At 40.9% G+C, this 24,350-nt stretch overlaps 2 protein-coding genes across 4 annotated transcripts; both read right to left on the minus strand.

Moving 5' to 3' along the window:
• Positions 1-528: 528 nt before the first annotated feature.
• LOC127786293 (uncharacterized) lies at positions 529-11,343 on the minus strand. Of its 3 annotated transcripts, XM_052313643.1 has the most exons (10): positions 10,748-11,343; positions 9,765-9,999; positions 9,432-9,601; positions 7,388-7,530; positions 7,088-7,265; positions 5,866-6,433; positions 4,770-4,882; positions 2,287-2,530; positions 1,691-1,782; positions 763-890 (listed from the first exon to the last, which is right to left on the minus strand). In XM_052313643.1, the coding sequence occupies exons 1-9, from the start codon at positions 10,957-10,959 to the stop codon at positions 1,729-1,731; spliced, it is 1,917 nt and encodes a 638-aa protein (XP_052169603.1). In that variant the 5' UTR covers positions 10,960-11,343; the 3' UTR covers positions 763-890; positions 1,691-1,728. The 3 variants fall into 3 exon arrangements, with proteins under 3 accessions (XP_052169602.1, XP_052169604.1, XP_052169603.1); XM_052313642.1 differs by lacking the exon at positions 1,691-1,782 and having other exon boundaries at positions 529-890; positions 10,748-11,331; XM_052313644.1 differs by lacking the exon at positions 1,691-1,782 and having other exon boundaries at positions 713-859; positions 10,748-11,339.
• Positions 11,344-15,591: 4,248 nt separating this feature from the next.
• On the minus strand, positions 15,592-17,674 carry LOC127752763 (F-box/LRR-repeat protein At3g58900-like). The gene is made up of 2 exons (XM_052278173.1): positions 17,486-17,674; positions 15,592-17,312 (listed from the first exon to the last, which is right to left on the minus strand). Exon 2 carries the CDS (start codon positions 17,273-17,275, stop codon positions 16,523-16,525), a length of 753 nt encoding a protein of 250 aa, XP_052134133.1. The 5' UTR covers positions 17,276-17,312; positions 17,486-17,674; the 3' UTR covers positions 15,592-16,522.
• Positions 17,675-24,350: the final 6,676 nt, after the last annotated feature.

Here is a 24,350-nt window from a genome sequence, read left to right on the forward strand (position 1 = left end):
GGATAAGTAATTTAAGAGAAAACTTTATAAGAAGGGAAAAAAAGGCATGCATGCCTACACTCTCATGCTTCTCTCAAATTCTAAACTCTGATGCTTCTCGACTAAATCGGATGGCCACGCCAGGTGTCGATGCGTAAGACCAGTTAGAGATGCCTCGTTATAGATTTTACGATTTTTTATACTAACCACACTTGAAATATAGAGTTTATTACACACCCTCAATTACTGGGTTTGTCTAAAAAACCATAGAACCATGGACGACACATTAATTGGATGGCAAATCCTGAAATGCCAAGGGGTATCGTGAATACATGGACACTTCTCAACTTACAAAGACAGGTGATGTGAATCCAAAAGCCGAACCGTAACTGGCAAAACTAGGTTGTTACACCCACCTGTCACCTAAAAGAAAAATGACGACAGACAGTAAGAAATTCAGCTAAAATCACATAAACTTGGGGTGTTGTCCAACATTCCCGATCACCCGATGAAACTATATACGAAATAATCGAAGTACGAGGCAAGCAATTAATTTCTAAGTGAGAACTCGCATTTTTATTGAAAAATACTAGCTGCTACTGTACAAGACGAGCGTTGGTGATCCACCCCAACCCATCGGCCAAACATGGCACATAATTACATTGAATATACATATATATCTTTTATTTTGTTTTCTTGTCTTCTTTATCCTTCTCCACGACTACTGGAGCTGCAGGAATGCTGAACCACCACTCTCTTAACCTTCTGGTCCACCTTTCTGTGCTTGCTCTCCTTGGTGGGGAGTGGTTCGTGAATGCCTCCAGAAACATCATCAGGACAAGCAACCTTGTGGGCACGAATGCAAGGCTCAGAGCCATCACTACCAAGGCAAGTATAGCTCTATCAGTGGCCTGTGAAATGACAACCAATATAATGTAGATAAGTGAAGGGTGCTATGTTATCTTCTACAAAAAAAACTAGCTACTGATAGAACGGAAAAAAAAAACACATAACATTTCCTATAATAAATAAAAGCATACTTTTCATGAAATATGTTACCCACCTTTTAGCTATAAGTAATACTCACGTTAATTTAATTTTATATGTGGCTCTCCATTTTTATTTGGTTCTTACATATTGTTAAGAAGTTTATCGTGTAATATGTAAAAACTATAACGGGAATAGGTGGCGTGGCAGATCCAATGCACCACCATTGGATTTTTTTCATAGGAGTATAGATAGGCTCAAGGTGCAAGATATGTTGGATCTCACAAGGTTCAGCAAAGTTTAGAAAAATGCAGAAGTTTTATCAACAGTTTTAACATATTCATCTAAGTTTTGCAACCCAATTGATGCCATCTACCTTCCAATTCTATGAGGCAATCAAAAGACTGAAGGTGAGACCAAGGTCCAGCAAGGCAGAAAGGTCTGTACAATTGGATGGAGGAAAGACTGTATATCGTCTTCAATCCTGGAATTACCTCATATATTCTTTGATGACTACTTTTTTTTCTTCTAATTTTTACTACTTTTCAGTTCAAATTTCCAAATCCTTCCAACTAAATATGAAATGATTGTTTGCTCATCCAATTCATAAAATGAAGAGGGGGAGCAATTGGGACCTGATATGCTCTCTTTCAGAATAATAATAAATAATCATTATCTGAATAATAGTGGATGCAGAAGGTTAAACAACTTCAATAGTTTGTACCTCATGATTGATGAAGATACCTTATTTAAGGGAAAATATCAATTGGGACTCAAAGTAACATAAACACAGAAGCATCCACTCGTTTCTATAGACTACACAAATTTGAAACAATAAGTTACATGCATAATCTGTTATGAGGATTGAAATTACAAAAGGAATTTAACTGGAAAATTTAAAAAGTCTCTATTGACCATCAAGAAAAATAAATGGAAGACCAAATGTTCATATGCTAAATGTGTAGAATAATTAGCAGTATATCAGACAAGATGCATATGCTGTAGTACGCTTAGAAAAAACAGAGTGGGTTAGTAAATTTGATTTCAAATGATTAGCTAACCTGATCTTTCTAGTTGAATCTATGTTTTTCTTGAGTTCGCATATCATTATTTTCTTTCCATAGCATCATTCATCAACAAGCTGAAGTGTAGCTTTTGGTTTCCTTTCCACAATAAAATCTAACTCATTGAATACCGCACATATATTCATAGTATACTATTGCTAATGTTATTTGTTAGCCTAGGAAGCACAAAAAATGAATGAACAAAGTAACTAGCTCCCTAAAAGGATGAAGAATAAGAACTAAGAAATATAGTTACCTGGGAGGGAAAAGCCAACAATAAAGCTCTAATCTTCAGAAGAACAATATTTGCATCCTGAACAAGCTCTTCAACTTTGGAAATAGCATTTTGAACAGCTAAGAGCTGCTCCATTGTGTTCATTGGAGGTGGAGACGTCACTTTGACCTCCGTCATTGGTTTTCCATGGCTAGTTAGTCTTGTAAGGAACATGAAAGCTGCCGAAAACAAGAGCACCAAAACAAGAAAATAGACTAACCACCCCCTGTGCCATCACAAAAACAGAGGATATTACAAATGTGAAGAATGAAAAAATTGTGTAGTATCCATCACAAAAGAACAAATATTCATCATATTATGGGCACATTCTTCTAGGAACAGCAATAATTTCAGGTCCCCTTGGATTTCAAGGAAAATGTTTTATTACAGAAGAATGTCATTATAGCTAAGGCTGTTAGGAACGATAACATTTAGATGAGTTGTTCTCCACAAGGACTGTAAAATATATTTTAATTAGGAAGAATAATTGGACATAGCTCATAGCCTCAGCACCAGTGAATTATTTTGGTACTCTCTCCAGCCAAGGCCAGAAACATGCTACCTCATATTTTCTCTCATTCCCTTCCACAAAGCCCACAAGAGATAGCTTTACTTCTTAGATTTATCACTACGATCACTAGTAGAACCTATACTAATCTTCTCAACTTCTATATACACTCATGGCCAACTGCAAGCCCAAAATACATATGGTTCTAGGTTTGTAGCCCACCATGTCAAATTCATACCTTAAGACATGGAGCTCATTGTACTGAAAAAGGCAATTTGATATTGGCTGTACAGGGGTGGAGATTTGCAGTCCATACTGACTACTGAAACTTAGTGCCTCTAGAATTCCGCAGCAATGTTGGGTGAGTAAATTGTAGGGCATGGCTACCAGAATGAAGATGCTGACATATTGTCCCAGCACTATTTCGAACAGGTTCAACGCCATGCCATGCCATGTGTACATAATACTAGACAGGGCCTAAGGCACCACGGACATCTTTTATGGAAGTATGTCCCTACTTACGAGTTACGACTGGGTGGTACACGTGCAGATTAGTAATATGCCTTTCTTAAGTATTTGCTTAGTGGAAAGGGATGGCAGCTATGCGTACAACTTTGGAGAAGGGTGGTTTTAGCTTGTGCTATCCAGACTTCTCGATCAAAGACGAGTTATCTCCAACAGGGGTGAAATGTTATAGGAAAACACTGGGGAAGATAAGGAAAGTACTTTGTTAAGTAATAATTATTAGAGATAAAATTATTAGCAATGCTAAAATCCTATTAACTGTACCTTCCTCAAGCTAGGAAAAGCCTCATCAGTACTTTGTGGATGAGTGCAAGTGCAAATGCAAGTTATGATAGTCAAGAACTTCCTAAAAATACTGAACATAGATCACAAGTAGCAGCTACATTAGTACTTTGGCTAAGGACTAATTGGTATATATAGATGTAACTACATCACGATGATACATGGACATGGACAAGAACCATATGAAAGCTGAAATCAACAGCTTGAGTCTTCTTGGCACAAGGATTCACAATTTTCTGAAAAATGTCGACACATCCAAACATCCAAATAATTATATATATTTAAGTATTATTTCTCATTTCTGAAGTGTTTGTCGAACTGAAGTAATTTGCTGCAAGTGTTAACTATGAAAATATACCTCACATATGATCTATGCTTCTTAATTGTTCATTCAACAAATTTAATACATGCTTAGTATTCAACCAATGTCAAAATCCAGTGGTTACGGTTGTTTTCACCAGGTAATCAGGCTACATGTTGAGGATGGATTGATGTTGGGTACAACATTTAGAACTAGTGTGGTACTACTACTAGGCTTAAAGTGTCACTGCAATAAGATGCTAGATACTGATGAATTTGTGATGTACAGTTGAATTAAGTATTCTATCACTTTTTGTATGGAGGTATTGCTATGCAGTATAATAAGGACTAAGGACAGGACTTTTCTAGTGTTTTGTTTTCACCTCGACCCAGTTTAACTTCCTTCCTAAATCAGGTAGGTTTTACGCTGATCGTAATTATAAGCAGGAAGGCATAATCATCATTCAAGTGTTTAATAAAGAAATGAGAATCATCTACACCACTCTTCTTAATATGAGGAGCTTCCTATAGCACCATCTGCTGTTCCACCACCTCCGATGACATCATTCCATGGTGCAACTCAAATGGGAGTATATGGTATCCTTGAATTCAAGTCAACAGGGCAGCAGCAAGGTGGATGGAAAGCACGTGAACTAGTTAAAATTGGGGTGGATTATATTAGAGGCAATCGAAGCAACATTCACTCCAAAGGAGCTAGTGATTTATGTTTATATTACATTATATTAGTAAGTTGCACAAAGTTATAAAAAAATCACGATAGTGTACCACAGTTAAAAAGCATCATGTAGCATAAAGCCAAAAAGAAAATATCCATGAGAGTTTAGCATACCTGATAATGATATAAGACGATGAAAAGCAAAATACCATGGACTTAATCGGCTCATCCCAAGATGCCAGCAACACCAAAAACCTCCATAGCTCACTTACGGGAGATAGCAATTCCTAAATACAAGTGAGGATTTAAAAAAAAAAGGAAACATGAATCTGTATAGTTGCTAGACATGTTTCAAGCAACAATAGTATAAAATATTGTGAACAAAAACCTTCTGGCTAAAAACAATATACAACTTCTGATCATAAATATTTCATGTTTAAAACAAGATTTGGTCAAACTTTTGAAATTTTGACCATCAATTTTATAATAGAATAAGTTTATAAAATCATAAAGAAAATATGATAGTGCTTTTCAAGGAAAATCTATGCTTACCATTTTTTTCCTTTTTAAACTAAGCATTGAGAAATAATTGATGATCAAAGTTTGAAAAGTTGGACCAAATGTTGACCTAAACATCAAATATTTATGATCAGAGGGAGTAGATACCCAACGGGATTTGCACTGAACATGTTTATACCTTCAAATTTCCATAAGCGAATAAGTTCTCTTCATCAAAATTCAAATTACTACATTCACAACTTTCAAAACAAGTGGTAATATGGCAAGTTCTAATTCATATACAATCTCTAAAATAGAGGTAATAATTTTGGAATTTTATGTATCATGCAGAAATATGTAAAAGCTGGAAAATATAGGTATGATCAGGCAAATTTCTCCAACAAAATACTTCAGCAAAAATATTACATTGGAATAAGTATCTCAGTGAAGTCTAAAAACAACATATGGTGAATGGTCACAAACAAAGAATTGCTGATTAATTTCTATTTCCATGAATATATATACTTCAACAAAAATTACTTTTTATTTTTGTGATGCACAAGCTCTAAATAGGTTAGTTTTGTTCTGAATAATTTAACAGATCAAAATGGTGCTGAAATCAATTTGGATAAACCACAATTTATTCTGATTAATTAGGCCCCGTTCACATATCAGGAAGCCTGCTCACGAAAAATGAGGGAGTAGCTAAACCCAAACATTGAATTGAACAGATCCTTAACAGTTGAAAAGGCTAATTCTGTTGTGAATATACCTTCATCACTGCCAAGTTTGTATCCAGGCCATCAACTTTGACTCCATCAACTGTGGCTTGGGCCAATTCAACCTTCTTATAGTTGTTCATTGACTCATTAACTACCTTCTGCAAGGCACTCATTTCCCCAACAACTATCTCGCCAACAAAGAGTCTCTCACCTTTATTAATTGGTGATACCACTCCAAGATTCGACAGAACAGTAAAGGGGGACATTGAATGCCTTCCACTGCTAGTGCCAGGTTGGTTAACTTGAGTTGATCTTCTCGATGATATAGAACCAGCTAGTGTTTCAAGTATTACATCACCTCCGGGAAGTTTGTCACATAGATTAAACATCAAAAGAGACTCGAATCGATTAGAAACTGGAATGGCTAACTCTTCAATAGCTTGTAGCCGCATAATGCTTAGTACAGCCTTCAAAATTGTTTCCTCTTTGTCAACTCCACTTATGTCAAACTTCCTAACAAATCTGTGGACATATAGAATTTCTGATATGATGGCCAGCCAATAGTCACGACGAAAGTGGCCAGCCAACTCTGGAAATTCTATGATCACTGGTTCTGTTCTGCATTTGCATTAACAATAAAGAAAAACATGTAACTAAAGGTGATAAGAGCAAATCTATGTGCTAGTTATAAGGATATCAGGTGAGGGATACATGTTGCTACTATCTCCTAATAAAAAGGAATGGATAGCAACGACCTGTAAATTAAAACTAATTAGCAAAATACCACTATAGGAATCAGCTATTACGTTTACTAGCCAAGAACCCATGCGTTGCAACGGAAAACGAATTCAGTTTCTAGCTTATCAAGTCAATTAAGCACATATCAAATTAACACTTTTATGATTTTCATTATTAAATAAGTAGATAAACCATCAGTGAAACGGGAGAGTACTCGTTGGAGGTAGGTGTAATACTATAGATTGTGGGGCCTAAGTATCAGTGGTAGGGGTGGTGTGGCAGAACAGACACCACCACTACTGACATTTGAAGTAGTATAGATTGAATAAGTAGGTGATTTCAAAGTTTAAGATAAACCAACAGTGAAACGGGAGAGGACTCGTTGGAGGTTTGTGTAATACTATAGATTATTGGTCCTAAATATCAGTGGTAGGGGTGGTGTGGCAGAACGGACACCACCACTACTAACATTTTAAGTAGTATAGATGTAGTACTCTATTGCTTATTTGCTTTGCTAAGTGTGAAAAAACTTACAAAGTTGTTGATTTATACATAACAGCTTTGTCAAATAGCCGGGAGCCCCATGGACCAGTCAGCTCAGGTTTAACAGACTGCTTTAGATCTTCGGCAAGCTCATAAGCTTTAGGCTTATCATAGGTCACAACCCGAAGTGCTTCGAAGTAAAGAGCATGATCAGTAAGTGTTAACCTTCCTGTGCCAGGAAAGGAAAAGTTGAAACCCAGTGATATAAAACCGTAACAAGGCAAGTTAAAAGAACATGCCAGCATGTAAACAAGAAGAAATCATTTCTCCTCACTGAGAAACCAGACATACCTGGCCATGTCGAAATCCCAACATGTTCAAGTACTGGTTGAGTCGTCAATGTTCCATCTACTTCTACAATCCTTTCTCCTCTCTGAGACCGCTGGGTAGATAAAAGCGAGGACTCAGATTGTCCTTTCATTTTCTTAATTGCTCTACATGAGGTAAAACATACTCTCAGTCCTGACATTATGAAACAAGATCCAACAGAAAGTTATGCTTGCATATCCTATCTCCAGAAAAAAAAAAGAGCATAATTGAACTTATTTTGGTAACAAAAATTGGCAATATGCAATCCCATATTCCCATTCATTTATGACAGATCTACCTTTAAAAATGGTAAAGCATGAAGAAATGGTTAATGTTTTAAAGGAGGCAACATATCCTATGCACACAGGCCCTCACGTGTACACACGTGCACACCAACTAAAAAATGTCACCAAAAAATCTAGAAAAAATCATACACATACTTTCAATTGTATTATACCTAGGGTTAAAATCTTAACGTCAAATTCATTATATTTTAGCCGTAACAAAAAAAACAAAAAATCTGACAGTTTTAAGGTTGCAATTTTGTCAGAATTTTATCTTTTTTGTTATTCTCTATGTAGAATGAATTTGAAGATGCGACTTTGCACGTAGATGTAATACTATTGAAAGTACATGTATGAATTTTCCTAGAATTTTTTGTGATAATTTTTAGTTGGTGTACACGGTGTGTACACGCGAGGGCCTGTGTGCATAGGATACGCTCCCTTTAAAGGAATCCCAATTATTATCTTACTTCAGACACTAATTCTAAATCCAGAGTACAAACTAGTAGGTTATGTATATTAACTGATGGAAATATAATGGTATCTCTATATGAACAAGGATGTAAAGATATTCAACAATCAGATAACCTGCTTGCTATTGAACCATTGAACTTGATAGTAGAATCTATGTCCATGCCTATATAATGGTATGCACCATATTGCATTTATTCATTCTCCAAAATTGTTTACATGCTATGGTACCATAAACATTACACCCTAGTCCCTGTATTAGAAGGTACAACTTTGAGCATGTAAAAGGGTACTCCCTCCCTAGAAAATTGTACGGCATATAGTCTCCCTAGAAAATTGTACGGCATATAGTTTTGGGGCTCATAGACCAAGGAAGCCAACTATTTTATCTAAATACCTCCATTCATTCTAGTTGCATGCACGGTATTAATGCATCACCTCACTAAAATCTAACTGCGTGCATGCGTACAGGCCTCTTGAAGCATGGGCACTATGGGAAAATTACCAACAAAATATGGATTGAGAAGTGTGCGTGTGTGTTTCTATAAACATCAACAGAGGGCTTGCGGAAATATGCCCTATAATTTTCTACGGAGAGAATAGTTAACAAGGGGATCTACTACATCAATCTTAACTCAAACAGGTGATATACTTATCAGTGCAAAGTAGGAAGATAACAACATCTATTATAAGGTTGTAACAGGTTAAACATCCAGAAATAAAGAGCTATAGACCTATAATGGTTGCCCAAATTTTCTCTATCTTAAATCAAGAAAGTGGATTATCCACTTATCACTGATGAGAATAAGCACTAAAGAGATGCACAACATGTTTATGCATTTCATTTTGAAAAAAAAAAATATTCATCATGGGACAAGAAACTAGTTGTTTCTGCTACACTGCACCATGTAAATCTAAGTTGTATCTGTACGTTTGGAAGGTAAACAAAAGAGAAAATATAAGTCAATATGTATGATAATTATGGTAAGTAATACTCCCTGCCTCCCCATATTCTCAAAAGGACATCATTTTACAACATTTGCATACAAACATTCAAATTTTGACAACTAAGAGGCATATAACTATTTAGATTTGTCAGATAAATTATATATTACTAGTGGTAGACATTTCATCAAGAGAACTTCCATAACATTCAATTACTGCTGATATGAAATTAGAAAAGGCAGTTTGTCACTGTCTATTGCTGACCATGTAAATATCCAAAACAACAACAAATAAAATTGAATGGACAGACCAGTAGAGAAAGTGACCTGTCCAATCCTGTAAGGTACTTATCATATACAGGAAATGTAAGCCGGCCTCCACTTGAAGATGAAAGTACATCAAATAGATTTGAACATGTTACCACATCAGTGATTGTTGGAATTGCAGGTGCTATTCTTGAAAAAGCCTCTAAACTGACTGTGTTGTCTACTTCAACCTGCAAGGGAAAGGAGATGAAATTCAATATGTAGAAAGATTCTTAAAAGCCCTTAATACGAGGAAGTAACCTGGGAAAATTTTATTAATGCAACGCTAACAAATTATATAAGGCGTGAACAAAAGAAAACTATTTAAGAAAGTAAAGAAAGGAAAATTGTAACCTTAACAGTGAGCTCGCTTGAAGAAGAGGGAACTTCCCAAGCTAGCATCATATCAAAATTTAGGCGACGAAAGCTTTTGTCAGAAAGATACCCTGCAACTTGTGAGGCATGTGCAAGTGCCCTCAAACAACAATATTCCAAAAAATTTCTTGCATAATTTCTTGGCTGCTTTATGGAATCAGATGCTTGCATATCAAAGTCATATTGCAGCTCATCCGTGGAAGTACCAAGTACCCTGAAATGTAATTAACACAAAAGGCAAATGTTCAGCACCTAATGAAAGCAAAACTGGTATTATATAAGTTTGTGCATGAAAAGGGAATTGATTTTACATGACATAGCGATTTGGAAAAACTAATATTACACAACTATGCCAATTGGCTTAACAGAACAGTAGCAAATGCAAACAACATCATATTGGTTCCATGAAGCATAGGATGCTCATCAACATGTTTCCAATCAAGCTAATAAAAGAATTGCAGGTCATTCTGAAAGGACATAAACTATATTAGCTCACACAAGTTATTCATTTACCAACATCCAGATATCTTAAAGAAAACCCAGCTTAGGGACATATTAAACAGCTATGGTTTTGATTCTATATTAGAATTCCCTCGGAACAAGTACAATGGACGCAACGAACTACATTGCACACAGCAGTTGATGTTTGGACTTTGGACATCATAAACCAAACCCATTTCAGATCCAACACGAACTCATAGGCCCTAGAGCACATCCTGAGCACTACATACTCTAATAATCGATCTTCAAACATATGCAATGTAATATTGGTTGCTGATAAAGCCACCGAACAGCCACTTAATTGCAGATTTTCGAAGAATTGTCACATCCAACGCAGTAACCTAGTAGTATATCAGAAAGAAAATGCTTCCCCAGAGCATTTCCCATCCCTAGAAACCCAACCCAAGAAATCCCAATTTTCAGTAGAATCTAGGCAATTGCGTGTGTAGGGAGGCCATTACCGGGAGCAGCGAGAGACGACGGCGTTGGCCTTGGGGGAGAGACCGGAGATGGAGGGCTGCTTGGCGGAGGAGGAGGAGGAGCTGTCGGGGTCATCGGCGTCGTCCACCGGAGAAGCCCCGCGGCGGGGGAGGGCCCAGCTGAAGGAGCCCTCCCGCACGAGGCCCTCGAACCCCTCCATCAGCAGATCCCGCGTCCGGTTCATCATCGCCATCCTCACCTCACCTCACCTTACCTCAACAGGGGTCGGTTGAATGGTGGAGCGCCGGATCAGTTGCCAAGCAAGAGAACTGGAGAAGGCGCCGCGCCAAGCCACCAAGCCGGCAACCCGCAACCGGCGAGGCGGCGACCCGAGGAGTCGCTCCGTCGCGGCCCCCGGCTTGGCGGCTTGGACGGTGGGGACGGAGCGGACGGCGGCGGGGACGGTGGGGAGGCGCGGCGCCGGCGTGGACAGCAGGGAGCACTGGAGGCGCGCCTGGTGGTGGTGGACTGGACTCCCTCCAACCCTAGATGTTTCTTGGCTGTGGCTATTTGGGGTGGGGGGTTCTCTAGCCCAAATTCTGGGGTATTCCCCTTGGCTACGCCTCCAGATGGCAAAAGATGCGAGAAGAAAACCGTACCTCTGACGGCTCTCGCATCGCGTCTCGTCTCGACTGCCTAGCCCACAATGAAATATTGGGAGCAGCGTCCTTTGCAGTGTGCAGCACGAAATGGGTTGGTGTCACACCTTAATGGCACGGCGGACATCAGGGAATTAGAGCAGCGACAACACATGGAGAGGAACATAAAGTAGATAAAAAAGAAGAGGCATAATGCCTAGAGTCGTTTCCTGATAAAGAAAGCATAAAGTAGAACAAGTAGAAAATGACATGTGGATCATAAGAGTTGGTGAACTGTGATGTATTTATAACCTACAGGCTGTATGGTGTAAATTAATTATGAAATGAAAAGGAAAAATCCTCGCCAATCTGCTTTGGCTTCTTCCTCTGTCTCCCTCTATGTCTCTCTCCTCTGTTTTACTCTGTTCTACTGATTCCAGCTAGTCTCGCCGCCGGCGTTGGGTTGTGACAAGTTGGTATCAGCCACTTTCGGTCTTGGGGTTCTTCTCCACCGTATGTGGGCTAGTGCTTGAGTTGGTGCTTTTCCTTTGGATTGTGCCATAAATCCTCTGCTCAGGTTCAGTCGTGCTCGGTGGCATTCCACCACGGCATCGACGAAGCAGAGTGTCCAAGCCCGACAAGTGGTCTACGTTACCTAGATACGTCGTTCAGTCCACGTATCCGTATCGGATACGGCGCCGGATACGGATACGTATCGGATACGCCCCGACACGTATTCTGTACGTATCCCCCCATTTTACTATTTCCAAATAAATAAAAGAATTCCCGATACGTCTCCGATACGTACAAACCCTAAATCAGACGATCAAAACCCCCCAGCCGCATTGAGCGAACCAAATCCCACACCCCAGCGCCACCTCCCCCAACCCAGTCCCAACCTCTGCTCGCTCTCCTGCGTGGCTGCGTCGTCGCCGGCTCACTGCGTCGGCGCCGCCGCCGTCCACCGTCGTCGGGCTGCGTCTCTGCCGCCCTCAGCTGCAGCAGCCGCAGCGCCGCGCCTCCGCCATCCGCCGTCGTCTCCGCTGGCGCAGCCGCAGCGCCGCGCCTCCGTTGTCAGCCGTCGTCTCCGAGGGCGCAACGTTGCCGCCGCCGGTAAATCTCCTATTTAGGATTCCATGTTTGGCACTAAAATTACTTGGACAGCCAACATCATCATCATGTGCTGAAAGAAATTGGAGCACCTATGGTTTGATCCATAGTTCAATAAGAAATAAGTTCTGTTGATTTCTTGTATATTAGTAATGCTTGAAACTGATTACAATTGCAATATTGTAGGCTTAACCCTGCATGTGCTGAGGATTTGGTGTTTGTGCACCAGAATTTGCGTCTTCTTTCTAGGAAATCTGAAGAGTACCATAGTGGGCCATCAACTATGTGGGATGTTGCAGGAGATAGCTTTGAGTTATTTGATGGTGGTGCTAATTTTCTTCAGCACGCTGGACTGTCACTTGATGAGCCTATTCTTGAGATATTGCTAGAAGATCTTGGTGCATTGAACATACAAGACGATAATGGGGCTTCAACCACTTCAGTTACAATGGATGAAAGCAACAATTGATTTTATCCAACTATCTAGTTATTGAGTTGAATTTGAAGTCCTAAATAACTCTGTTCTTATTAGCTCTATGATGAGTTGATGCTATCTACTATCTCTGTGAACTGGCTGTGATGTGATGTGTGAAACTATGTATGTCGATGAACTATTAATTTGTGATTCGTGTACTATTTGTAATCCTGCACTTATATATGCACTGGTTTAGCCTTATATTGTTCTTACTTTGGTAAGATACTGGAATATGATGGTTGGTGGCATGATATTGACAATGGCATGCTCTGTTCTGCTAATTGTCTAGTTTACTCTTCAATTTTTTTGTATTTTTTAATTTATATATATATATATATATATATATATATGCGTATCCCTGTATCCTTGTTTTTGGGAAGATGGCGTATCGCCGTATCGCGTATCCGTATCCGTATCGCCGTATCTAGGTAATGTAGAAGTGGTTGCCGCGATGGAGTCCATGGAGGAGCGCTTGATGGACGACATAAAAGCTGTTGCGGCCAAGGTCCACGGCGTGGACGACATCACCAAGCACCTCGCGTAGATCAACCTCAAGTTAGCGCAGTAAGGCGAGCGCTAGGATCACGTGCAGACCAAGGTTGATTGCTCCATGACTTCCCTCGGCCAAGTGCAGCAAGAGTAGACGCAAGTAGCTCGCACCTTGAAGGCCGCAGTGGTTGCGTCTCCACCATCCCCATCCACTCCGCGTCAGCAAACTGATCTTACCGACTCCAGACTCGACATCGGTGGCTTCTTCCTCACAGCCTCCACCACCTCTACCGTCGCCGCCACCTCGTACACCCAGCGTCAGGTATCTCATCATGATCCTCAATTGGATGTTTCGCATACGGCTGACTTGGGGCATCGCCACTGGACTACTAAAATGGATTTTTCCTATGTTTGATGGTACTGGGGTTCGTATGTGGATTGATAATTGTAAGACGTATTTCTCCTTCTATCAAATTACTGAGGGTTTTATGGTCTCTGCGGCTGCACTAAATTTAATTGGGTAAGCTGCTAATTGGTACCAGGCGTGGAAGCTTGAGGTGGGGTGGCATGACTTGCCTATGTAAAAATCAACAATCTCTGGTGAATTTGATGTGTATTTGCGCAGTGTTAAGATGGATGAATTGTTGTTGTTGACCCAAACTGGTACTGTGAATGAATACCGCTCTAAATTCAATGAGTTGGTCTATCAAATTCGACTCGACTGTATGATCCCCTGCTTTGTGGTTTAGTTCTAATTAATCACTTTATTTTGGGTCTGAAAGATGAATTGCTTTCGTTTGTCCAAGCTGATCAGCCTACTTCTGTTACTCAAGCTTATTTGTGGCTATATATACATGCACAAAATCACACTCTCCTCACATCAAATCAGCAAGATCGTAGCACACTTTGCCAAACGATGAATTTTTTTTTTTATAATATGAAACGGAGAAACGGAGGAAGTATGATCTTATGAAAACACTTTGCTAAACGATGAATTTTTTTCAACGGTTTTTGCTAGAAATTCGGCAACACAATTTGTGTTGGATTTCCTCGTCACTGGTCATTCTGGGGAGTAGTTTATAAATGGCAAGAAAGTCTGTTCTACAAGGAACAGATCTGGAATTGCCTGGTTGTACTACTTCTCTAAGCTCATTGCGAGATTATTGCCAGGAAGGCCTGACGTGCAAGTATATATGCAGTTTTTACCTTTCTTTTAGGCTTTAGATGTATACTTAAACTTCTATTAATATATAACGCCAATCGATATTAATCTAACAGCTATCAATCTGTTTGGCCGTTCGAATCAGTTGTTAATACAAACACAAATACAACACTATAACATGGGATTATATTAGGAGAGAGACAAATACAATACATTTCACCGGAGACCAGCCAAGTTGAGAAAGCAGTGGCAGGCTGTATCAGGAGACGCCATAGCCATACAGTATTTTTCTTGGAGCATCATTATTGCTACAAATCATCATGTGATCGCAGCAAACAAGTACAATACCACTGACCTTACATGCAAGGCAAGATGCAATTGTTTCTACTCACCTTCACGTCATAGCAGAAAGCACCAAACAAGATCACTGAACACTCTACTGTAACCAGCAGATGTAGCCGACAGGCGAAAGAGAGTGATTTTCTTCAATGGGATGGCAAACTAATTCGTGATCCTTTGCCATTTCATATCGACCGAATAAATGCCGGTAGGTCATTCGCGTACGGGCTCCAGTGTTTGATATGAAACTGAACAGAGGTCATGCCACTGCTAACAAAGAAATCTTGCACAGTGATGACCTGGGGATCATTCTCCGAGCATATCACTTCAACAGTATTAAGGTGCTCGCATGTAAACGATATTTCCGTAAGCTCGCCAATGATTCTTCGACTTATTCTCATATTACTCTACAGCAACAAAAACAGGTGATCTATATCCCGATGTGAAAACTCTTGTGTAAAAAGCAATCAAGTAGGATCAGTGCACATTTGGACGAAAGCATTTACCTTTTCGAGTTTCAGAGTTAGCTTCTCTAGTCTAGGTGAGTTCTGAAGGAAGACAATTAGGGCATAGAAGTTTGAATCCAGGCACCATTGACCAAGAGTCAGGTTGACAACATTGAGGAATTCCGGGCACCATTGCAAATGGTTTTCGATTGTCAACTTCGAAAGATTCAAATGATTATAATCAGAAAATATGGCAACTAAATTGAGAGCACTAACAATATGTGATAAAGAATTCTATTTGGAGTGCATGTATAATAGCTTCAACTTTAGGATAACGGATGGTAAAAGACCACAGGAGAAACTGAAATTATGTCAACAAAAGACCAGACTAAACAATATTATACATGTTCATATTTTTAATGCGAGTCTCAGGCATGTTAACTTACTGCTAGGATACTTTCCATGCAAGTCATGTAACAAAAACTAGTAAAAAGAACAGTACAAATATTTCATGATGAAGCACTAGAAGTGAGATTTTCAACTAATCCTGAAGCACTTTCTGTTTTCATATTGCCTTCGAATGTCTCTTAATTTTCAAATTTATGTAGCATAAATGCATAATGTCTGTGCGTTGCATCATATCCCAATTCAACATACTGTCTAAAATATAAAATGCAATAAATAATTAATCCGGAAACCAACAATTTCATGCATGATTACACAATACCAAATGGCCGCATATGCAATTGCAATATTGTTTTCTATAAATATCTTAGAAATAAAATGCATACATGTCTGCAGCCAAGAAAAATCTGGACTAGGGTTGGGTCTAGAACCTACAATCACCAGCTCACCACTAACCCCCTCTTTCAAAAAGTAAGGTAAGATGTGAACTGATGTCAACTAAAATAATCAGTCAGATGTCAAACAAGATGCACATTTGGTTGGCAGCCCTGATATTGCATCCAGACTAGAACATTCTAGTCCTCACATGAGAAATGATCCAGTTTCATTTTGAGATAAAACTACCAACAAAGAAACAGCAGGACAAGTGTTCAACGGATTGATTTGTGTACAAAAAATGGCTGGAGTGGATGAACTATATTGCATTGAGTGGTTGATAACATCAGTGGTCATCGTATCAACACATCATGATTTCACGACAAAATGATCACTTGAATCTCGGGAGTAGATATGGTCAGAGAAGTAACACTTGGAAGAGAAATAGATGTCTTGTTCAGCAAGGTGAATTCGACAGTGTCCATCGGCATGTAGAAAAAAACACTATCGAAGGTCAAAACCTTCAGTGTATGGGAGGAGATTTCGTCATCGTGAACGCCACATTGATGTAAGAAGAGATCTTCCAATGCTGGACAGCCAGCTTCAAGTTGTGCGAAGAAACCCTTGCATAAAACAATACCGGAGAACGCAATTCTTCTCAGGTAGCAGGAAGTAAACACCGAGTGGTCCAGCTCAAATAAGCAGCAGAACACGACAACCTCTAAAACCCGGGCCTGCTTCTGCAAAGCGTGGCTAATCCACCCGTAGGCATCTTCATTGGAATACGTGTTTCCTTCTGGTCTGGTGGTGTACCTAAGCCAGAAGGTGTCTGTCATGGCGGTGGGATCGCGGAGCTCCAGCAGACGGTTAACAAACCTTTTGAACGCCAGCACGTCATCATAGTCCTCGTCGTCCCCTTGGTAAAAGACGAGATCAAACTCATCGAAGTCAGCATTGATGCAAGGCACGGTACGCCAGAGTTTGCGCCACCGCCGCGACAGCACACAGGTTCGCACGGCCTGGCGCGCGTCTAGGAAGGACATGATGTAGTGGAGGACCTCCTCGGGGAGGTCACCGAGCCAGTCCCTGCCGGCGTCGTCCTCCACTGGGGGCAGAGCGCGCGGTGGCATTTCGTCGAACAGCTGGTGCGCGTGCGGGTGGGGGAAGCTGCACAGTAGCGGAACAGTAAACCATGAATCCCCAGCTCTCAACTCCAAGCAAGATTCAAGATCTTAGCGCAAGAAACGATGCTACATTGAGCGGCAATACAGCATTGTTTGGTGAAGAACATCCATCCAGAGAGGAATGGTGATTCAAGAAAGATTGGGTGAAGCCATTACCTCCAAATGGAGTGAGCGAGGTATGCTTCCTTTCGCCCCGGACGGGACGGCGGCTAACGAGTCAGGCCGGCCACCGGCGAGCGGACCCGGTGCTCCTCGCGCTCGCGTCTGAAGAGCGCCACCATGGAACTATGGAAGGGGAAGGGGGGAGATTGGGAGGAGGCCTCCCGCTCTCAAACTGTCCGTGACAAGGAGTAATACGCGAGATCTCGCGCGTTTTCAGTTTTCCGCTTCTCTCGTAACTCGCGCATCCGCGCTGCTACAGTAACTCGCGCGCACGGCGCCATGCCACACGCAGACCGCCCCCCCCCCCCCCCCCCGCTTAGCGCTAAACGCGATTAGATTAGCATAAGCGTGATTATTTATAGCAAAATAACGAACAGACTGGTTGAATTAAAATTTTAAAAGATGAACTGAGAGTTTTAAATTTGGACTTGAAAGTTTAAAAAAATGTATATGGTTTTTTAAAATTTTGAGTTGAAAGTTTTCAAATTTGATTTGAAAGTTTTGAATTTTTAACTTTAAAGTTTTCAATTTAGATTTGAAAGTTTTCAAATTTTGATTTGCAAGTTTTCAATTTTGAGTTGAATTTTTTCAAATCTTAGTTGAAAGTTTTCAAATCTTGATCGAAATTTTCAAATTTTCAGTTGAAAATTTCTAAATTTGAGTTAGAGCTTTTTCAATTTTATGTTAGAAGTTTTTAAATTTTGAGTCAAAAATTTTCAAAATAAAATGAAGTTGAAACCTACCTAGCCTGATAGCACACGGGAAAAAACTAATCTTGCAATAAAAAGGAAAAAATTGCGCGAGAAAAAGAAAAAAATCACGAGAGACAAAAAGTTGCACGGGAAAACGATGGAAGGAGAGGAAATCACTCGAAAAAGAGAAAAAAAAATGCTAACAACTGTAGCGTAGGGTAGGGTGAGCCTAGTAGATCCGAGTTAGTTTGCTCGCGCATCTCGCGCAGCGCGAGATAGGATTCCTGCTTGAAAACACCATCCCCAAGTTGGTTCAAGAAGTTTTATCCACGTCATCTTCTCATAAATTTAAAAATAACCTATACAATATATTACCTCTATTACACTAACCTCAATGCACTTGTCACCAATTAACTTCTCTATTTCACTCTCATTTCTTTCTTCTCTCCTCTCCTCCATATTATCATTTAAGCTTGAATGGTATCTTAGGACTAGTATTTAGAAATTTTATAGTACTTGCTCAAATACCATGTGTTCCTTTTTGCTTTTAGCGATTTGATATGAAGTTATGCAATTAGGTTGGAACTTATTTTTTAACATTTTGAAAATTTGAGTAAAATAATAAATCTATGATCAAACTATTACAAGACTATATATTTATTCAAGATGATATATAATAAAACTACATGTTTAATATTAAATTTATCACGTGACTACTAATTTAAAGTGAAGTATTACAGAACTATAGATTTAGATTTAGTAATTGTCGACCCCCGATTTTGGAAATCGGAAATCTTCTGTGTTTATCAGTACTAATCCCTAGATCAGTAGTTGGTACACACATACATAGCCGAATCACAACATATCACGAATGAATTCAGGCTAAAAGAGTTATATGCTTACATTAGGGCCAGGCAGGCCGACAACTATCAGAGAACAACAGCGGAAGACAAAATAATACAAGGGCCCGGTTAACATGCCATAAGCAGTCGACTGGGAACGAGACCTAGAATGGAACCACACTCCGATCATCTTGTTAGGTACACAAGCGTACTAACAAGGGCTTCTCTTCAACACTCTGCTAAAAGATATATATAGAGCAACAATGAGTACAAAAGTACTCAGCAAGCCACCACAAAAAAATGCAGTAATGTACAGGATAATACAAGGAGTGGTTATGGTTACTTTGCGTAAAGCTGAGTTTTCAAATATCATTTCACAAACCTAAGACCTAGTATAAACTGGTCAAGTTTTAATTCTATTGTTCATTAAACAGCGACGGTTCTGTCCACCATCCATTGTGTTCCCAAGGATAGCTTCCCGCCACTGGTCGTCATGGTTTTCTGGGGTCTACCCCTTCTCGCCTCTCGAGAAGTTGTTCCACCAGTACAAAATCATCATGCAACATCCCACCCATATTTTAAGAATTTAGAGTCTAGCCAAGTGTAATACATGTCCCGGTGCTCAATAACCGCGAGCACGGCTATTCGAATAGATTGGTTTACTCACACAGCAGTGGATGTACACTTTACTCGTACTCCACGACTGCCCAACACATGAGCCTCGTCCCAACACATAAGACGCGTCACGGCAAAGCCTTTCAATAACCTCACTTTGGCAGTACCCGCTCCATGAACTTTAGTCCTCATGCACTCTAGGCGTCCAAGGTTTCTAGCAGTGAGAGGAGTTCTGGCGCTCCCGGGAAGGGAAGACTCACACATGCATTAAGTTATAGTTAAGTTTAGGTTTACACATGGCAGTCCTACCGATGGCGACACCACTGTAGGCACCCGCCCCTCGCGGTCCTACCAATGGCTGCCCCACCGTAGGCCCTGCCTCACACACATCAAGAAAACCACTATGCAGGGATACTGCCTCCGCTCGGCTATTTACTCTGCTAGGTCTATACCCATACGAGGTACGGTTGTACGGGGGTCGTTTCATGCTTAGCTTCATGGCTCGGTCCTTAACTGACCAGGGACGGCACTAGCCTTTTCCGGACACCACCCAAGTCCTCTAGCCGCCCTAGTCGAAAACATTTGTTCAGTTTTCATTTTCTTTCACAAATCATCTCACCAATGTCATGGCAATGTGGCACTCATGTCTCCACATACCGTATCTCAACTACCTCCCCAAGGTAGTTTCCCAAGCATAAAGCATTTGATAAATATGAGAATGCATGAATCTAAATTAGCATTACTAAGCATTTGTCATAAGTGACTAGGGACTCATACGTAATTATGGGTACAAGGGAATAATGAGATAAGCAATAATCAAAGGCATGGCATAACAACAAGTAGGATATTCATCACTGCATGTAATTTTATTTGTAAACAAAACAATTTCACAATTGGGATCAACAATCAACCTTCACCTCCTGGAAGCTGCATACGTTGCCTCACGACTAATCGATACACCAATACTATAATACGCGAGAAAAATCAGTGTTCAAACAACAATCCAATGTGCACAAACAAAATATAATTGTTGAGGTCGAACCTAGGGTTGCTCATACTACTCGTGTTTGCTAATGGATTCTAATCAAGCTAAGAGCTAAGGTTTCTTAGTCTTTCTGATGTCATGGTGGTTTAGTCTAGCTAATGGCTATGGAAGGATTATGTCTACACATGCATCTATCTAAATAAAATGGTCATATACTAGAGGTTCTGTTGTTGGATAGATTTAGGATCAATCAAATAATTACAGTGAATCATTTATATTATTATTTTACCAATGGGGCATTATTTTAATCACGATCATATTTTACTTGTCATTATAAATTATAAAAGGGTTAATAATCATCCATGCTCTATATGTTAGATCTGTGAGGTTATAGGTACAGATTATTTGTCTACGTGGCCTCGTAACGAGGTCTAGATTTATAATTAGTGTTTTATCTAACTTTGATGTTTATCAAACAATTCATAGTTTAATAGGTGCAACAGTAGGTGATTGACTTACTGTGTATGTGTTAAATGGATGTACTGTACATGCAAGTCCAATAATATGTTAATTGGATTATTTACCGAACATGAGTTATTTATTGTTCTGTTAAATAATAGGTGTCAACCAAATTATAAATATACTACTATATAGGATATTGCACTGGTTAAATCTATCATTCGATTGATTCCATCACACCCAGCTCTGTTATTATTTCTCATAAACAAGTTAAAGATTTATCTATGAGTATTAATATTTTAGTTACAAAATATGAAGCTAAACTTTATGTAACTAATTTTTAAGTCATGAATTTAATTATATGGCCATCGAATATTAAATAAGCACTAGTATTTTCCTATACATCCATTCATTTGAGACATTACTTATACTTAGTTTATGTGGTTGCTACAGTGACAAAACATGTTAAATATATTTATTTGACATCTACTATACTGTACAATATCAATTTTATTTATTAGCACATTTTTAAGTTGACCATAGTCTAATCATTTGATATTAATATATTTTATTAAATAGTGAGTTATATACCATTGGAAAGCTTATGAATTTAGATGAATTTAGGCTCAAGTTTCACTCGAATCGGAGCTAAAATGAATAAGTTATACTAATTTAAAGATTCAAATTTGAGTTAATCCGAGAAATTGTAAAAATGCACTGTTCATAAATGATTTATTTTTAATCGGAAACATTATCCAAAACCCACTGTGGTTGACATGTGGGACCGGCCCTGGTTGACTTAGGGTCAAACTTGCTTGTTTAATTACCATTGGGTCCTGCCTGTCATAGGAACAAAATATATAATTGTGTTTTCTTAGATTTTAACTATAGGGACCCCACCTGCCATTGAGTGGGATAATCACCGTTAGGGATAGGATTACTGTGCGCTAATCACATGTAGGTCCCACACGGTTTCTCTCTCTCCTCATCTTCTTCTTCCTCTCGCCCGTTACCGAGCGATGCAGAGGCGCGGCTCGGCGCAGTCGGCGTGGCCGGCCCGAGCCGGGACGGCGGCGGGCAGCTCGGCGACGGCCGGGGTGAGGCGCGGAGGAGCTCCGGCGATCTCCCGCCGATGGCAGCCGGCGCGCGAGGAGACGGGGGCGCGCGGCGCCATCAGGCGACGCCATGCCCGAGCTCGGCTACAAGGGGCTTCGGTGCTAGGGACATCCTCCGGCCGAATTGAAGGGTGCGGGAGCATCTACGGGGTATGGGGATTCGATTTCACGAACTATATGGAGAGGGGAGCTCCCGGGATAGCCTACCCACGGAGCGCTCGCCGGCGACGAAACGGCGGCCGGGGCGGCACGGCCATGGACGCTAATCGCCGATTTTGGAGCCGGCGCTAGCAATTAGATGTATGGAGGACGCTACAGGCACGAGGGTGTACCACGAGACGGCGAGATGGCGAAACTCGGCGAAGTGGAGCTCGACGCGGTGCAGGACAGGGGCAGACGGCGGCGACGTAAGGTGCTCGATGCCGTTTCTTGATGTCCAGCGGCTACCCGGCTTCCCCCATGGCGACGGCGGCAGCACGGCTCTTCCTCCACTCCCTCCAACCTCCAGCTCCGGCCGGGGAGCCTCACAATGGTGATCTCTAGCGGTGGTGAGAGGGTGATCGCAAGGTGTTCGATGAAATGCATATGAGAAGAAGGCTGAGAGGGATGGGGATTTTGTTGAGGGCTTCGCTTAGGATGTGTCACGCCCCGAACTAATCCCGAACGGAACTAGCCCGTGACGCTCCAAATTAACCTGTTAATCGATACCAGTCCCAGGAAACAGTGCTGGTATCACAGGAGGACAGAGTATCACAGCAACAGAGGTCTCTTTATTATAGAGTAGGAGTATAGTCATGTTGGGCTGCGGACAGATCCCGAGCTCACAACTACATTACGAAAGGGAAGCGGAAGCCAAGACTTGGACCAAACATCACAGGCGCGACTTGGAAACTAGGCTGAAACCCTAAAACTCATCGTATCCGACTTGCTCCTGGAAGAACTCCTCGTCAGCAGGATCCGCTTCATCTTCTTCAGCAACTGGGGGGGGGGATTATTTATATAGAGCAAGGGTGAGTACGGGAGTACTCAGCAAGCCATGGGAAATAAGTGTTTAATGCAGGCTTCAAGGAAAGGCTGTTGTTTTTGCAATTGATTTTATTTAAACTCTTTTCTGAAACAACTAAGTGAGTGCTTCTCAAACGACACGGATGAGACAGTGCGTCTCGTCCGGTCGGAGTATGTGCAATGTATCAGTCTTTTGAATTGATCAAGATTGGCACCTGGCCAATAGCTTTCAAACGACCACCCGGGCCTGGCTGATCCCATCAGCCGCAGATTTTCCAAACATCAAACCCATTCCACAATAGCAAATTTCACAAGGCAGTAGTCAAACAAAACTACGCTAGGAATCACCTCACATCCGCCCATGACCGTGGGCACGGCTGTTCGAACAGTTTAATAACCTCCGCAGAGGGGGTACACTTTACCCACACGACGTTACTAGCCTTGGTCACCTAGCCCGTGTGGATCAGACACGTCTGGTGACTTGGGGCTTTCACAACAAGGCATTTCGAAAGCTGACATAGGTTCACCATATGCCAACGAGAGGGGTCCCAGACCGACATCAGGTTAGGTCCCAGACCATACTGTGCCAGGAAGCCCGGGGGTTCTCCCCGGCACCACCCCGTTGAATCCACATGTCTCTTGGCATCATGGTTCCCCCGATTAGCTAATTACTCAGCCAGGGGTGTCCCATTCCACCCATGTGGTCGCACTTGCCTTATGTTCGGATGAAATTCCAAGGAAACGGTCCTTAAGTGCAAGAGCGGGAAACCGTACTCCCGGTACGTTCCCCGGTCCGCGATTTTAGAAATTCATTTAGTTCGCAAGCTCCGACCCAGGTGTCGGGTTTTTCAAGTCTTTTGTAAAACCCCAAGTTTTACCCATCGTTGGATGTTTTAAATTTGAGGGGAGGTGTTCCGATGCCCGTGCCCGAAGGCCCGTGCATCGAAGCACAACAGTCGACAAAGGAGGTTTAAGTGTTCAATAATTCAAGGAGGGTAATTGCAGCAATTAGGATTGGGAGCAGGCAGGCCGTCTCGCAGACCGCTGCCGAATTACTTGTGTAAATCCTATTCATGCAATATTTGCGGAAAAGAAATACTTAGATTTAAATATGGGTGCAAGATGATAAAAGGTGACTTGCCTTGC

Source organism: Oryza glaberrima, chromosome 10 (genome assembly GCF_000147395.1).
Source record: "Oryza glaberrima chromosome 10, OglaRS2, whole genome shotgun sequence".
Lineage (NCBI taxonomy): Eukaryota > Viridiplantae > Streptophyta > Magnoliopsida > Poales > Poaceae > Oryza > Oryza glaberrima.